The sequence below is a fragment of the Eleginops maclovinus genome, chromosome 4 (assembly GCF_036324505.1).
Source record: "Eleginops maclovinus isolate JMC-PN-2008 ecotype Puerto Natales chromosome 4, JC_Emac_rtc_rv5, whole genome shotgun sequence".
Classification (NCBI taxonomy): domain Eukaryota; kingdom Metazoa; phylum Chordata; class Actinopteri; order Perciformes; family Eleginopidae; genus Eleginops; species Eleginops maclovinus.
Genome location: NC_086352.1, coordinates 33575898 through 33594250, shown reverse-complemented (window position 1 = coordinate 33594250; position 18353 = coordinate 33575898). Strand labels below are relative to the sequence as shown.

The 18353-nt window shown below is 41.0% G+C and overlaps 2 protein-coding genes across 2 annotated transcripts; one reads left to right on the top strand and one right to left on the bottom strand.

The window, feature by feature from the left end:
• Positions 1–27: 27 nt before the first annotated feature.
• Positions 28–7369, top strand: znf414 (zinc finger protein 414). The gene is given in 6 exon segments (XM_063881070.1): positions 28–223; positions 450–508; positions 510–561; positions 1700–1805; positions 1971–2461; positions 4058–7369. Coding segments are annotated over 6 exon segments (1056 nt in total). The 5' UTR covers positions 28–42; the 3' UTR covers positions 4225–7369.
• On the bottom strand, positions 7064–17501 carry mtch2 (mitochondrial carrier homolog 2). Its single transcript, XM_063881071.1, has 13 exons — positions 17355–17501; positions 15678–15762; positions 12547–12653; positions 12042–12065; positions 11902–11958; positions 10717–10774; positions 10549–10600; positions 10399–10458; positions 9961–10054; positions 9125–9172; positions 8983–9050; positions 8829–8904; positions 7064–7819 (listed from the first exon to the last, which is right to left on the bottom strand). Exons 1-13 carry the CDS (start codon positions 17439–17441, stop codon positions 7733–7735), a joined length of 903 nt encoding a protein of 300 aa, XP_063737141.1. The 5' UTR covers positions 17442–17501; the 3' UTR covers positions 7064–7732.
• Positions 17502–18353: the final 852 nt, after the last annotated feature.

Here is an 18353-nt window from a genome sequence, read left to right as displayed (position 1 = left end):
ATATTTACATTCAGATCAATCTTACACATTTGCAATAGTAAAATGATCAGGGCCTATTACTTTTTAAAGCGCATATGTTCTGTGTTTTTGTGGCATTGCATCCTGGTTCTTGTAGTCCGTTTTCTATCTTCCTCTGTGTTGTCGCTGCAGAGCTGCACTGCTCCGTTCACTATGATGTCTGCGGGCAGCACAGTCTTACAACCACCTGAATCTGGAATGGGAGGTTTGTAATTTAACTCAAACACTGAAACAATATGCAAACTAGCTATGGTTTGCCCCATTCTGCTTAGCGGCGCTAGCTAACTAAATTAGCATGCAAACTAGCTTAGCGAGCTAGCTTGCATGCTAACCAGCTTGAGTTCTGTAGCTAATGTCCTCACGTTTGTCACTTTCACATAACTGAACACAAAATGTCACGGAATGTATAAGGAGTTGTTTTTCTATTTCAGTAAACAAGAGGATGTCGTGTCCACTACACGGCTGCAAGCGGGTGTACACAGACCCGGCCTGCTCTTGAAAGCCACATCAAGGACCATGAGATCTCAGCGCAGTCTCTGCCGGGTGAGGAGGCTCAGGGTGGGCGTTAAGGACACTGTTCAGTGAGTGGCTCATTGGGTCGGCACTCAGTGGGTTATCAACCATTGTTTTGTTGTTTTAATGTAAGGTAATAGCATAGTAACTTTATGCAGATGAATGACTCGCAAAGCAGTGGTGTCAAATACATTTACTCAAGTACTGTACTATTTGGGGTTAACTCCACTCCAATACAATTCAGAGGCAAACTTTGTACTTCTACCCCACTACATGTATTTAATCCCTTTAGTTACTTTACAGATCTGGATTAATGATGGTAAATATGATCAGCCAACAATCCAGCAGCTACCCTGTAGTATACAAAGCCATTCAAACTAGCTGCAGCTTTACCAGCTCTGAGAACACTTTAATGATCAATCATTATAAAACATATCAGAGATATTATTCTGAAATGGACCAATCAAACAATGACTACTTTTACTGTCGCTACTTTAAGTACATTTAGATGAGAGTACTTTCTACTTTTACTGGAGGAACATTTAGAATGCAGGACTTTTACTGTGAGAGAGTATTCCTACACTGTGGTACTTCTACTTTACTCAAGTACAAGATCTGAGTACTTTCTACTTTCACTGGAGGAACATTTAGAATGCAGGACTTTTACTGTGACAGAGTATTCCTACACTCTAGTACTTCTACTTTACTCAAGTACAAGATCTGAGTACTTCTACTTTACTCAAATACAAGATCTGAGTACTTCTACTTTACTCAAGTACAAGATCTGAGTACTTCTTGGACCTCTGTCCCAATGTTTGTCCAAGGGAGAAGGGGTTGGAAGGGTTTGTATTTTAAATCTTAGTAGTTGTAACTTGACCATTTGACAGAACGAGCTATCGTATCTATTAGCACATTCATCACACTCCATGTTGATTAATACTTTTTACCCACCTGACAGAATCCCTGTCCCAAAGTCTCTTCCCATTAAAGACTTCATTCAAGTGGTAATTCGCCTTGGGGGGCACCTGTAGTTGTATTGGTTAAAAACAGTCCATTCTGGCTGTACTGTTTAGCTTTAGAGTGTTTTTGGTTGGAGATGAGAATGGAAAGTCTGCATCTCTGCTTAGTGAGAGAGCCTACATCTCATCATCTCTGCCCCCCCCCGCAGGAAAAGTGATGCTGTGCTCCACAGTGGGATGCAGTGGTTCCTTCCCCAACATGCAGAAGCTGATGGAACACATGAGGCATCACCACAAGCCCAACATCTTCTTTGTGTGAGTCGGTATTCATTTGACTCTCAGCTGACTGTGCATTAGTAGACATGTTTCTGTGTATTGAGGTCATTAAGGACTCTATTGCAAATCGAAATGATAATAGATATTATAGAAATTCAGCTGCTCACACGTTTTGAGTGATGGGATGTTCCTCTCTCTGTGAAGGTGTGAGAGTTGTCGCACAAAGCTGCGTTCCTACCGCGGCCTCCTGGCCCACCTGCACACCTGCTCCAAAGTGATGCGAGGAAAAGCCAAGCCCACTGACACTGCTGTCACCCACCCAAACATGGCCCCCATGGATGTGGACCATAAGCCCCCCTGGCTGGAAGCAGTGTCTGCCCCCTCTCAGATCCTAATCCCAGACGCCTCCTTCCCGGCTGCGGTGAAGCTGGAGCCTGATGAGCCTCCGCTCCTCGGCCCCCCCTTCAAGTCTAACCTGGAGAGCGCCCCTCCCCATCCTGCTCCTCTGCAGCTCACAGAGGCAGCTCCACAGCCTCCCATCAACTCTGATCCGACTCCGTCTTTACACTCTTGGGTCCCACCATTAACTCCCACCCAGGGGCCGCACCCGACACAGACCTGGTCCCCTGAGGCCATCCCCCCCGCTCCAGGATCAGCTCCTCCTGGGCCCTCGGCTGTGTGGAGGAAGAATCAAGGTGAGCATAACCTGCCAGCTGTGGCTGCCCTTAAAGTGCACGAGGTAAATTCACTAAAGGTGTTAAATGGTCATGAAATTACTTCATCCAAAAATAATATACCTGCCCCAGATCTGTATTTATTTATTATAAAAAATATATATATTACAAATAACCTACAATGCAGGATGAGACCCAAATGTAAAAACACTTATTAGGAAAACTGAATGATGTCAAAAATAGTAAAGAACCGGAGTTTCTGAAATAGAGGTACAATAGGTTTTGTTACCTTGCAGACTGAACACACTCCTCACACACATAGCACCCCATCCCCCCAGTCCTCAAAGAACTTAACTGGCTTCTCATCTCCCCACCGCATCAACTACAAAATACTGGTCTCCTCACCCTTACCAACCCCCACGGTCCCTCAGATCCACCTCAGCCGGTCTCCTATACAGTACACCCTCAAGTTCAATCTCCACCGCTTTGGGGACAGACATTTTTTGTGGCAGCTCGCAGACTCTGGAGTTCCCTCCCCAAAGATTTCTGTGATTCCGAGACCCTCAGGTCAAGTCCCACCTCAGAACTCATCTCTCCTCCTCTGTCTACCCATAGCCAATACATGCTCATTGATCGTCTTTGTTTGTACTCCCCCCACCCAAACCCTCCATTATATTACAAAGCGACTTTGAGTCCCAGAAAAGCGGCATACAAATAATTTATTATTATTATCAAATGTTGTCCAACCTGTAGCCAAGAATAAGAAAAATAGATGTATTTATTGTTCAAAGAGAGGTTGTGTAAGCAGTCTTTTAAGGATATATGGCGTTATCCTCCGGTCTTGGGTAGACATTTGAAATGGAACAGCATGCACATCTGCAGAAAGTACGTATGAGACTAAAAGCAGCAGACTCAGACTCAATTCCAAACCACACCCTACCCTCTCCGTGATGGAGTGAACTCCGTATGTAGACTCATTCGCAGCTGAATGAGGCCCCCTCCTCTCAGGCGGAAGGTGTGAATACAGCGGCAAGCTTTGGGACAAACTCCCCTCTCTCTGGTAGAAACAGTAAAATTTCGTAACAACGGTTTCAAATACTAAAATAAACTAAAATAAAATCCCCAAAATCTTGACTGGCGTTTCTTTATTAAAATATGATGTTTATAAGCTGCTTGGTTTTCAAACGTGTCTGTAAATATACATCATTTTATAATTAAATTCACTCTGTTTTCTAGACAGGGCTACTGACCTACAAAAAATCTTGATTTCTGCAGTTCACCAGTGTAAATGTTTGCAGGAACTGTTTGTACACAGCGTGTTTCCTGACGGACACACACAGCGGTGAGTCTGGTCAGGTAGAGCAGCAGGTGAAGTCAGCTGCGATGCAGACTCGCTATTAGGGATTGATAACCCACTCCCCCTCCACACTCGTTGGTTTGGAACGGCACTTAATGTGGCAGGCCCTCCACGGGAACATGCAAATGGACGGGTAGTGTGTAGGGGTGCAGTTTGGAATGAGCCTCACTCAAGCTGACATCAACTCCCTCTGTAAAGGCAGATGTCAGTGCAGAAGAAATACGATTTTTTAGATATGAATTTGTGCTTCCTTTTGTCAGGGTCCTGCAGCAGACGTGTCCTGTGGGAGCACACCAAAGGGCGCTACACGTGTGTGCAGTGTGGCCACGTGGTAACCAGCCGCAAGGAGATGACTCAGCACATCTCCACTAAACACAGCGGGAACAAAGCAGCAGAAGACACAGGGAGCGCGGCCCCCAACACGTAGGGAGGAGGCTGTCTCCTGCTCCCCTCAAGAACTCAAGTGGAGAAATGTTTCTAGGGATTTACGTGTATTACTCCTTTTATTCTTCAGCAGTTATTCATGAAGTGAGTATTCATTTTATCCGTTGCTACAAAGCACTTTTACACTTCACCTGAAGACAGTTCATTACTAATGCCACTCTTGTCGAGGATAGTTGACATATTTAGTTTGTTACTTCATTGGGATCGAGGAGCTATTGGAAGTTAACACCTGTATTTGGGTCTGAATCATCCCAGGATAAATATTGAAGTCCGTAATATTTAACAGGCTAACTCCAATAATGTCATTACTTTCTTGTCACTAACACTGAATTGCACACGTGTCAGTGGTTTCAATCTGAAGATGCTTCACGTGTGATACTGGGATCAGACCAAAGCCTACAACATGGTTGTCCGCCTCTCAATACTTACTGTGGCTACATCATTTTAAAGAGTAGCTTGACTCTGTAATTTCTAATCAAATGTTACTCACACAGGAGAACATGGTCCATTTGTCAGGTACTATTTGTAGCAGTGGATTAATCCACATTTGGTCCACCTTTACTGTTTTGGGTCAATATTGTAGTTCAACAGCACTGAGAAAAATATAGATAGATAAGTACTTTATTGATCCCAATTTGGGATTTTTTTGCATTGCAGCAGCTCAATAAAATATCTATGCTATAATGGACACAACGCTTGATGGGATGCATTTGATATTGTCTGTTCAGGAAGCTCTTAGATCAATGGTCCCACTCCTTGAAAATCTAATTTAAAGATCCAGCGTACGGCATATTTTGATGCGAGGAAGAAGTCTATTTATTGTTACAACAGATCAATTTTATACAGAGCCCGGGACAGAGAGAAAAAAATAAATAAAACGTAATTTTATAATGGGAGCTTGCATTTTGATCACTTGCTTGAAGCCTTTTAACTATATCCTATGTGTTACAGAGGCCTGTAAAAACTGCCTTCAAAATAAAAGCGCTTACTATACTCAACAAATATACCTTACACATACCTCAAAACGTACCTAGAATATTCATATATACTGGTGATTAAATTAAGAAATATGTACTAAATAATGAAATCAACAATAATTGACATACATAGTGAATACTTTCTCAAATTTAACACTTATACACAGTACCGAAGGAGTGGCAGACCGGGGTGGTGGTTCTCTTTTTAAAAAGGGGGATCAGAGGGTGTGTGCCAATTACAGAGGCATCACATTACTCAACCTCCCTGGGAAAGTTTACTCTAAGGTGCTGGAAAGGAGGGTCCGGCCGATTTGTGGATTTGGAGAAGGTGTATGACCGGGTTCCCAGGGAGATACTGTGGGAGGTGCTGCGGGAGTATGGGGTGAGGGGGTCTCTACTCAGGGCCATCCAATCTCTGTACTCCCAAAGCGAAAGCTGTGTCCGGGTCCTCGGCAGCACGTCGGACCGATTTCCGGTGAGGGTTTGCCTCCGCCAGGGCTGCGCTTTGTCACCAATCCTGTTTGTGATATTCATGGACAGGATTTCGAGGCGTAGTCGTGGGGGAGGGGGTCTGCAGTTCGGTGGGCTAAGGATTGCACCACTGCTTTTGCAGATGATGTGGTCCTAATGGCTTCATCGGTCTGTGACCTTCAACACTCACTGGATCGGTTCGCGGCCGAGTGTGAAGCGGCTGGGATGAGGATCAGCACCTCCAAATCTGAGGCCATGGTTCTCAGCAGGAAACCGATGGACAGTCCACTCCAGGTAGGGAATGAAGCCTTACCCCAAGTGAAGGAGTTCAAGTATCTCGGGGTCTTGTTCTCGAGTGAGGGAACAATGGAGCGTGAGATGGGACGGAGAATCGGAGCAGCGGGAGCGGTACTGCAGTCGCTTTACCGCACCGTTGTGACGAAAAGAGAGCTGAGCCAGAAGGCAAAGCTCTCTGTCTACCGGGCCATCTTCGTTCCTACCCTCACCTATGGTCATGAAGGATGGGTCATGACCGAAAGAACGAGATCCGGGATACAAGCGGCCGAAATGGGATTTCTCTGCAGGGTGGCTGGCATCTCCCTTAGGGATAAGGTGAGAAGTTCAGTCATCCGGGAGGGACTCGGAGTAGAACCGCTGCTCCTTCGCATTGAAAGGAGCCAGTTGAGGTGGTTCGGGCGCCTCCCTAGGGAGGTGTTCCAGGCACGTCCAGCTGGGAAGAGACCGAGGGGTAGACCTAGGACCAGGTGGAGGGATTATATCTCTTCGCTGGCCTGGGAGCGTCTTGGAATCCCCCAGTCAGAGCTGGTTGATGTGGCCAGGGAAAGGAAAGTTTGGGGCTCTCTGCTGGAGCTGTTACCTCCGCGACCCTGACGGAAAAGCGGGAGAAGATGGATGGATGGAAATGTTACACTTATACATTTATGAAGACATATCTGATCATAAAATTGAACTTTCCACTTCCACTGGGTGACTCTTTTCAATTGGTGTTAATAAATGGCCATCACAGAAAGTCACTCCAAAAATAACATGACATTATGATGTGTGATTTCCAAATCAAAAGATCATTGCCGAATGAAAGACTCATTTCCCTCCAGGGTAGTAGCAGGCCACTCAGAAGATCAGCACATTCTGATGTATGATTTCCAAAATAAAACACCTTTGAAATCGTCCCTGTTTTTAGATAATAAATTAAAAACGGTTCATAATCAAATACTCATTTCACTCCAGGGTGTTGCTTTTTACCCCTTAAATTCACCAACTTCAAAAAGGAGCTGTGATAAATGTGTGTACTGGATAATTGTGTTTCCCAGGGAATAGTCCATAAAACACCTCAATAAAAAAAAAAAGACAGGGTCAAAAAAAGCAGTTTTTATTTGGGTCAGTCAATGAGTTGATACAAGCACTCAGGCTCCCTCTATGCATCCAAAACATGCTCCTGAACATCCATCTCCTCAGAGTCCCCCCTCCTGTATGCCAGCATTACGCCTGCCAAGCAGCTCTCCGACCATGAACACATCGAGACAGACCACAGGACGAGGGTCCCACTCCTCACCAACATGTCAGTCATTAGACGTTACCACATGCAGACTGTAGTGCTGTTCTCAACAAACAAGTCTCATCACACAGATGAAGGGGGGGGGGGGGGTCCATTTACGTTAATCTAAAGTTTTTAAAAAAACATGGGAAAGGGGGGGCGCTTACACATTGGTCTGTCAACACTTTTCAGACACATGAGCCATGCCATGTGGGTTTTCAAAACGAGATGATTGCTCCATTATGTTACAGCCCTGCAGTTTCAACCAGTTAGTTTATGTTAATAAACAAAGCCTGCTGAAAATTAACTGGAAATTAAAGTGTTTTTATTTCACATGATGGCAGGTTGTCAGGAAAAAAAACCTTCATGGTAAACAAGTGCATACAAAAAAAAAAAGTTAAGTGCCGAATGTCCCACCCCCGGATCAGGCAATGATGATTTTTTTTTTTATTATCACAACTATGTTCAGCTCAGTTTCTTGAGGCTTTTTAAAAAAATCTCTTCTGTTCCACTGCGTACATCTTTCCTGCCGGAAGCTTCCGGAAAAATAAACTGTTGCCTCTGCTCATGTTGCCCTGGAAACAAGAGAAGATAAGAAGTGTTTAGTAGTGGCTGGGGTGTATAATAATGAAAACAGCTGATCTTTAAAGGAACCATTAACAAGAAGATCATAGGTGATGTCATCCTGCATCAGCTGCAGGAACTCATTAGAACCAAGATCACAAAAACAGATGATGAAGAAATGACTTCATTATGAGCATTATTAATCAGCTGGACCTGATGATATGGTCTCAATATACAAAAACTTAACTCTTTTACGAAATTAAAAGCAACAATACCACAGTGTAGCATCTAAAGTCCTGCAACTCTAATTGAGGTTTTATAAACATCTAAATATTCTTAAAATACCAAAGCAGCTTTTTTAAAATGACTGTTTATAATGCTGGATGGTTTAACGTATAACATATGGATCATTACTGATGATTTATATATTTTTTACAAACTGTATTATTCTGAAACTGTCAAAAAGTAACATTTAAAAGAAATGCAGTAAAAAACTAAATATTTCGTGAAGAAGTAGAGTAGCAGAAATAGAAATACTCAAATACAAGTACCTCAAAATGGTTGTGCTGTAAATAGTTACAGTCAAACATTTGTTATGAATTTTTTTTAAAACTGGTAGAAAATGGGAAATGTTTCATGGGAATATAATTACTGAAACATAAAATACAAAAGCCTAAAATAAGTCTGTAAACATGTTTTCACTCAAATCCCAGCATGCAACCATAACTGTAAATATGACTGCTGATTGTTTTTTATTCTGGCTTGAAATATATTAATTCAAGCACTTTCAATCACTATCTATTTAAAAAAACAACTTTGAAAGCCTTGAATATTCCCCCCCTCAGATTTCCTTTCTCTATGAGAGTACAAGCAGCTCAAAAAAATAATAAATACATGCACTTAATAACTGCTGTGATCAATAATAACCGGGTAGAAACAGGACAAAAACGCAGTCTCTTGTAGTGTAATGTTTCAGGGATATACAATTACTACAAAATAAAGTAAGTGTGATGCGTGTACCTCTCTGCTTAGATGCCTCCAGCAGTCCACCCAGGTGGGGTATACTGAGGCGTAGGGGGGCAGACCTCCAGCCAGCCTGTGGAAACACAGTTAATTTAGAGTCTGTTGGATCAACAGCAGAGGATTCACAGCAGAGAAGACCCGGATCACTCACCCGCAGTTATTAACCGCCATGAGGTTTGACACCAGGACAAAAGGGTATGTGAGCATACTGGCGAAGAACTGGAAGAAGAGCAGAGCAACATGAGGAAACCACAAACGAAACGCTGACAGGCGGCCATGTTGATTTTACTCACCCCTGTCACTGCCTGGGAGCAGTTCTTGATTTCTCCTGTGTGACTCATCTGTAGAGAGGAGCAGAACAACAGTTAGTTCTAGAGGAGAGACCTAAACCCTCAGCATGGAGAGGAAGCGCTGAGGGTTAGACATCGAATCACAGATATCTAGATAAAGAGGCATTTATTTATATTTTGTCAATTTATGACAGCTTCTTGAAAACAACACTGTGCATGATACGTTGTTAAAGGCGACTCCAGTAAATGGACCGTTACTGGGATAGTTATTTCAGTAAGTTTGTAATTTGGAAAGGTTTAGACATTTTAACAAAGGTTACATAATGTAGATAAAAGCGCTTATTTACCCAGCATGTTTAATCCAATTTAATAATCTGTTGTTACAAGTGTATGTCCAATAGCATTTTCTTCCATAGCAAAATCAACTAATTTAAGTGAGGGCATTACTTTATCATACATGAAACTATGATTTTATTTATTGCTGAAATAAAACAATTACTTTCAAGTTAGTGGTTATTAAAGGTCCTGCCAGTAGTTTAAAATAGCTTTTGTCATGGAAAAAATGTGCCTCTATTTTTAATTCCTAGCAGTTATCAACACATCCAATGGAAGGTCTTTAAAAATGTGCCTCCCTTCTCTAAACTGTTATCTCGCTTCATCTTAACGAGATAAAAAAGTGCTGACACAAGACACATTGTTCCAGCTCGGAAAAAAACTAATTAATCTGCAGCCGGGTCTAAAATTGATGAAGTATTTCTTCCTCCACTGCAGGGTAAATCCTGCCTGATACAGATCACAGAAGCCTGGACTGAGTCCTGAGTGTGAGGGAAGCGGCGTACCGAGTCATCGATGGCGTACGTGTTGATGGAGTGAGCCAGCAGGTTGCAGATCCACAGAGACAGGACGTCACAGAGTAGGCGGGGTATCAAACCGCTGCAGGAACAAAGCAGGGTTACTCATTAACACACCAGCACAATAATCAGCATGCTGGACATGACATTATACTGCTGGGAAAGAGGAAATGAACACTACAAGTCTTCCTTTTTCAGGCTGTGTCAGTGTGGGACTGGACTAAATAAACGTCCTGTTGTCATGTCTTAATGATGATTCTGCGTATTCACTTCACTCTCTATTTATTTATTTTTTGATCAATCAACACATCTGCACACCTCTTCACTAAAGCCTGGACTCCTTGCTAGAAGTGTTCCTGCTTTCTCAGAGAGTGTATGACCAAAGCAGTACAAAAACCAAGAGGAAGACATCGGAGTGAAACTTACGCAAAGAATCCCAGCACGCCTTCCTCTCTGTAGATTGTGACGATTGAGTCAAACACCCCACTGAGGACAGAAGATATCCATTTATGTGTTTACGTTTTTAATTTATGTCATGGTTTCATTGAGCTGTGTGTGTGAACATGAAAACCTTACCTGTATTTTGTTTCCCTCCCAATAAACTGGACCATACATCGCAAAGTAATCACTGAAAAACAAGTGGCGGGAAACAGACGTGACATAATAATGTAAAAATAATAAAGTCTCCCCACACACAAATACACCATGGATGCTGCTTCTATAGCCATAAAGAAATGCACGTACCATGAAAGGGATGTGTGACTATGGTGGCGCAGGACCGAGCCACCATCTCTTTGGTTGTCTGAGGAACATAATGAAAAATGAATACTTTGATAACAGAACGCACCTAAAACAACATCAGAATATTATTAAGGGAGCTTTATGTTGATAATATTTAATTGTCTTGCTGTTTTTGTTAAAAGTATGTTAATCATTATTTATATTATGTATTTCAGTTAAGTTGTGCTTATGCTTTTATTTTGAAGGCAGATTTGGGGGATGAGGTATTTATTGGAGGTGGAGGTGGGATTGGCACAGAAAGGGTAAAAATTGTACTGTGGTATTTTGGATCATTGGAACAAACTCCACAAAAAGATCTTCTTGCCTGGGTATACGATCTTTACCCTGCCTAAGACTCGCTATCTGGTGCCTCAATGGCATCTTTATTTTGAGTTCATTTTCAGTTTTATTTCTTTATGATGGAGCCGCTTTGTTATCATGAAACGTATCTTTGAGAATGCCTTATAGACACATGTTAAATTTGATCCTCTCCAGAACATGTGAACAGAACTAGGGCACGGCTCAGGATGTTTCAGCCCTGAGAGCGCAGCCTGTCTGTTTGAGGTTGGGAGCTAAACTCTCTGATGGAGCTTTTTTGATCCTGAAATGTTTATCTCACTTGCATATCCAATGCAGACTGAGTTTTTCTCAAACACAAGGGAAATTAAGTGATTTGGAGTAGATATAGCACTGTTTAAAGCTTATATTTGGGTAGTTTTTTTCTGAAAGGTACATTTGTAACAAGCACCATCAAACATTCATTTATTTATTGTTGCCATTCAAACCTGATAGTTTGTTCTGTGGTTAAAAGGGTTAATGCAGCACTTCTGAACAAAAGTTTGACATATTAAATTACACGCAGGCTTGTTGGAATTTCATATCACAAACTAACACAATAAAGAATGAGTGTTGCGATACGGCTGCTATAAGTGTTCCACACCACCAGACGTCACTGTGTTTGGCACATTGAGAAACCCTACATTTCGACCTTTAGTCAACTACACAGAGAAGGGAGCGTAAAGGGAGGACTTTGCCTGGCTTCAATACAGTCCGATAGGCAGTCATTAATTGAAGAGTGTTATAGATTAAACTCCTGAGTACGGCATTCTGTCAGTCCCACATTTTAACTGTGGTGTGTGGGAGTGTTACCTCATTAACAACGTACTGCAGGGAGCCCTCGGCAGCTTTCTGCTGACCTCCCAGAACCTGGAGAACAGAAGCAAACATCAGAACCATCCACCTCACATCACAATATGTTGTAATGGAACAAACAGATCAAAAACTCTTACCTGAAGCCCTTGTTCCTGACATTTCTGTAAGAAACTAGAGGTTAATATGATACAACTGAAGGATTCCCTAGGATCTGAACAAATACTTTACACAGCAAAGAAAGTAGTTTATCCTACTTTAATAACATTAAATGAAGTCTATTTATCAGGCACCAGAAGGTCAGATATCAGTCTGTATCAGCTGCATATGAATCCTGATTTAAAAGCATGCAAGACAATCCTGAGGAGCTGTTATCACACATCGACTAAATCATGCAGAAAAAATGTAATGAATAAATGTGGAAAAGCCTCCCCCTGGATCTTAGAACAGCAAACAAATACAAAAATAAATAAATGAAAGACCCATCTATTTAATTTGGTTTAAACTCAGATGAATTGGGCTTTATTGGTATCATTGTTGCACGTTGGGCTTCTTCTTTGGGTGTAAGGTGCTATACAAATAAAGTTTTATATTATTATTATTATCATCATTATGGTGTCCTTATTAAAAGTTGTGCAGACCTACCTGCAATACTCTGCTGTGCACTATGGTCCCGATGGATCCGGAACAGAGCCTGGGACCGAGCCCGTTGAACAGTCCTGCTTTTCCATCAATCTTGATGATGTGTTTTGCTGAAAGACAGAAATAAAAAAGTTAGAATAATGCCTCCTCAAAACAGTAGGGCATTTTGGAACCACAAAAACATGGTTACAGATTTGAGAAATAATCCACATAATATAACTCATCTATGACCCCTAATTTATCCGTGATCATTTGTCTCTGTAAGGTCTATCAGGCAGCGGTCAAATACAAATACGCTCTAATTTCTTTTAGTGGACTGGTTCTTTGGCGTATTTTTAGAGACTCAAAGAAAAACAAATATAAAGATAAAGCTGCAGCCGTCAGATCCTGAGGCATTCGGACCAAAACCACCCGACCCAGGGAATGTTCCATCGACAGGCCAGAAGACGGTTCAATTCCTGAGCTCTACAACGTGTCACTACTTACTGATGTTTCTGGTTATTTGTGCACGTGTTCATTCTACATATCCACCAATCTATACAGTAAACAGTATTTATTCTACTGTACTCTTTTATCTTAGTCCTTTTTTCGTGTACACATTTTTCAAATTACTTGAACCATTTTGACTTTGGCACTATTTTATGTCTTTAACTGTTATTGTATATTGCATTGAGTTCCAAGCCTTCAACTCAAGATATCGAGTGTATGACAAATAAAACCTTTGAACCTAGAGATAGTTTCAGCAGATGATTAACCCTCTCAACAAGCCACAAGCAACATTGAGTTTACATCATTATTGATATTAAAACATATTTTACTTGTGTGCCTGCTTGAATAAATGAGCCAACAAAGGCCAAGAAGTACACTTCTAGCAAGTGTTTTATGGAGGATAAATGCACTTTTAGGTTTGTTGGACCTCAGGGGAACACGCTGCATTTTCGTGGGAAATATTAGTGGAAAAGCACTTTGTTTGCTTGAATGAAAACTCACAGTGCACCTTAATGGAAATTGCGACTCAGGGGAATAGTGTGCTTTCATAATTAGCCTTTTAAGAACAAAAGCTATTTTACTTAAGGGGCCTCAGAAAAACTGCTGTCACACTCTCACAAAACAGAAAGGAATGGCATTCAAATGTAATAAAGTAGGATAATTATAAGTTTATGTACTAGTAAACTAAACATCTGGCAGCTACTTTATTACCTTCTATTTGTTCCACTTATTTTTTCTTAAGGCTGCTACTTACATTATGTCCTTTGATTTGTATTGATGAGTGCTTGCAGCTTTACTTAATACAGTTTCCCTTTTGTCTTTACCGGCACTGTCTCTTTACTGCATTTTAATCCAACCCTTCAGTGTGGGACAAACAAAGGAATCCTAATTCTGACGCGTCATCACAATGCAACGTTATAATGAGTTTGACATGACAGAATATTTGCTGCCGTCACAAAGTATGAAAGGATTCTGGTTTAATGTAGGGGCCTATAGAATGGTGCAGGAACAAGTCCTAAAACCCAGAAATGAGTTAGCATTTTACCTCTTCCGCTTCCCTCATCTCAGAGTCAGTGGAATTTCTCCGTAGGATTTTAGAAAATAGCTCAAAATAAGGTCTACGGGTGACACAGATGTCTACTGCTGTCCACATCCTGAACAAGCACCCCGCCATGTCAGAGGTGTGCCAGCTACTTCGAATTTATCTGACCATCCCGCTCAGCAGTGCCACCACTGAAAGAAGCTATTCCTGCCTCTGCCGCGTAGAAACGTATCTCCGGTTGTCCATGACCGAGAAGCGCCTCAACCACTTGCTGTTCCTTAACATTCACAAGGACTTAACGGATGCCCTTAACCTTGAATCGGTGTTTAGGCAATTCTGTTTAGCTAATGAACGACAGATTTCGTTCTCTGGGAAAGAAAAATAGGAAAATTGTAGTTTAAAAAAAACTTCAGCATTTCTCTTCTGTTGTAGGCTATATTCTAACTGTCTGTTTAAAATGAACTCACTTAAGAGTTTTTTGTTGAAATGGCAGTGGAGCCGTAGACCAACCTGCTCGCTGTGCAACTGTTAAACTGAAAATAATTAAACTGCTCACTTGTTAACTGTTATCCGTTGTCTGGCCTCGTGATTTAATTGCCGATCCAATTGAAATTATTCTAGCAGTATGACGTCATTTCAGAACCTGGTGGGCTGCATCATGTGGGCCTACAGATTGAAATTGAATCCTTAATTTATTATTCATGAAGGTGAGGTCAAGAGTTCATGAGCGGAGCCCATACGCCAAACCTTCCTCTATCTATGAGCAACATTGATTTATTGCTGTTTGAGGACGTGGTGGAGCACAAGATTGTTTCAATGTTATAGGGCTCTTGTAAAATGCAATGAAATTATAATCGGTCAGTGATTCGCAGGCCAAAACATGCGGGTGCGTCTTGGCACTGCGTTGAGAATGGGAATGACCTTATTGGCTGCGCAGGACAGAAAACGGAGATTATTATTATCACTATTATTGTACTACCTAGTCCTTGAATGGAAATTCAGGTTATGATGGTGTGTCTTGGTCAATATCAGGCGCAGTTTATTTTACCAGATTATTAATTCAGAATTTGTAGACTAAATCAGTCTGTGCATAAAGACGCTATATGCAGTCCAATCAGCTTGAATGAAACCACCCGAAATCACTACAGAGCACCTAACAACCAACCCACACATAACGAGTTTTTGTTTGACTTTTTTTATTATCTTATATCGTAATATCTCAAATGAAAACGTGCGTGAATGCTAATTGGCCTCTGGAATTTTCAAAATTGACTCGGGGAACCCAGCCTGAAACCGTGCTCTTTTTTTTTTTTTTGCTGCACCCCCACTTTCAAACTCGTTCCGGCACCACTGGACGTTGGAATTATCTCAGAAGTCGTGGACACTTAAAAAGGTAAAGCACGACCCCCCCCCCCCCCCATTTCAATAACACTTCCAGACACAGCGTAGTACAAATACACTTTAAAAAAGGTAAGAGCTTCAGCAGCACTTGTTTAACTTGTTTAATGAGACATTAATGCTACGCCCTTTCCTGCCTTCTGCAGAGCATTGTTATAAATGATACAGTTTTGTAAGCGAGGCTTAATGTGAAAGGCACACTCACCATAAGCAAACAGTCCAGGCAGTTGGTAGACTTGTCTGCCAAACAGGTTCCTGCCCAGGGTTGGAGCGAGTGGCTCATGTCCTACCTAACAACACACAGTGATAAGAGAGTGATAACCATATGCACTTTAACTGTGTGCACTTTAAGTCTTAGCATCGGAGACTCCTTCAGACTTCTTGGTTTCGTTTTGATACATTATAGTTAACTAGTTGCTATTTTGCCTCAATGTTAAGAGCACTTTGTCAGTTGAATTTGTTTATTCTATAAACTATTCAAACCTTTTTCTGCACAGTTTTGTCTTTTAAACAACTATTCACTGTAAATGATCCATGAGTTGCCTCCCTGATCAATGCCAGTGATCTAAAGTAACTAAGTAGATTGACTCAAGCATTGTACTTTTGGGGTACTTGTACTTTACTTGAGTATTTTCATTTTCAGCTACTTTGTACTTCTGTTTCTTTACATTTCAGAGGGAAATATTGTACTTTTACTGCACTACATTTACTTGACATGTGTAGTTACCTTTTACATAATGTATTTATATCATATATATATTTACTGCTAATTCACCCAGTACTTCCCAAAATGTGCTCCATATTGACATTAAATATAAAAAAACTCTTAGAAACGTTATTATAGAAGATTATTCTGTGTTTATAATTATAAAAATACATATAAGAGTCATACTGCACTATGAGTACTTTTACTTTCGATACAGTCAGCTGATAATACTTCTGTTCTTTTACTTAAGTAACATTTATAACTCAGGACTTTTACTTGTAATGGAGTAGTTTAGACTGTGGCATTAGTACTTTTTCTTAAGTAGAAGATCTGAGTACTTGTTCCATCACTGGTCAAAGATGACTTTAGCAACAGCTAGTGCTAGCTTACTAGCTCTTTCATCGGGCTAAATGACGGCGGGCTGTAGATAACAGTACTGTTTCAAATGAGTTATTAAAATCACATGACGATAGTGAGCTAATAGCACCCTGTGGTGTACAAATGACTGTATGGACAACTAAATGGTCTTTCTGTGGAAAAACAGGGAAACTAAGCCACTGTTTGTGAATGTTTTAGGAATGGAAACTTGCAAGGCACTACAACGGGAATTGTATGTATATGCCGCACCACAGAGGTTCGAGGTTAGCTAGCAAAGCAGAGCTGCTCTGCTGACAGCTAGTTAGCTGATGTCTATAGCAATGTACCCAACATTGTTAGAAATAACAGCATGTGTGCGTGAGAATATGTCAAAGGGAAATGAAGTGTTAAAGTAAATTATGCATACAGAAAAACTACAGAGGCAGGACTACATATTAATACAGTATGAACTATAAATATTGGTCAAAACAACTCACTTCCGCCTACACACAGTATTTAGAAACAGAAGGTCATAGGGACAACAGACGGAGCATAATGTAGTTGATGTCGTCAGAGGAATATTTGCTGCTGTATTATTAGCTGAATCAAATAGTGCATGATGGTGATTCATAAACGAGCATCCATATTAATTTACTGACAGGCGAGGCAACATTAAACGGCGCTTTGTAAATGGAGTTTGACAGGTCCCTCTTCAGGCTACTAGCTAACGTTGTTTACAAATGCAAGCCAAAAGTGCCCAAAGCAGCTCCTAAAACAGAAACACCCTCCCAGCATCTGCACCGACACCCCTCCACTTACCTGGATCAGGACTTTAATGTACATCAAAGGATGGGAGAGGACGGTGAGCCCTGATCCCAGCAATACTTGGCCACACGTGTCCGCCATTTTTGGAGAGACAGTGGAGATAGGAAGCCCTTCTCTTTCGTCTTATTGCGTCAGAGGAGGCGATGCCGCCTTATTTATCACGGTACCGCCACCTAGTGTTCTTCCTATTATTATTATTATTATGATTATGATTATGATTATTATTATTATTATTATTATTATTATTATTATTATTATTATTATTGGACTCTTTTGTGACTTAAAGAGTACACTACAGATGCATTGAGTTAAAAGTACCTAATGCCGTTTAATAAGTTCTGTAAATTTAAATTAATTAATTAATGGAGTAAAATTACATTGTTTCCCTTTTGAATGTAGTGGAATAGAAGTATATAGTAAAGTGGGATTACTCAAGTAAAGTAAAAGTACCTCAAAAGTGTAGCTTAGTACAGCATGGAGTACATGAACTTAGTTACTTTCCCCCTCTGCTTGACAGGTTAGTTGTTTTTCTATGAAAGTATAAGTTTGTTTCTTACACTCCATGAGGGAACTGACAATGCTGCATAAACCAAAAATAATATCCGAAACAAAACTGAACAATGCATGATGCAGATTTATGAACATGGCCGTAAAAACAAGGACACACAATGTGATGCTTTTCTGCTTTCTTTGAATGTGTTACTTTCACTGAAGATACAAAGATGTAATTGGATCTTTCATTTAATGGTCAGCAGTTTTACACTCCAAGAAGAAACCATCCCATTCATTACAGTGTATTGTTTTAAAGAAAGCAGTCGAAATGAGAAACGTCTCCCGAAGTTACCAAAGAATAAGTTGACCAAATATTATCCCACATTATTATATACCATGTTTACTAACTAAATAATATCCATGCAATATGTGTTGTATCCCGATCCCCTGTGCGTGGTTGCGAGCTGTGTTGTTTGCAGACTACATGTTTCATACAGTTTA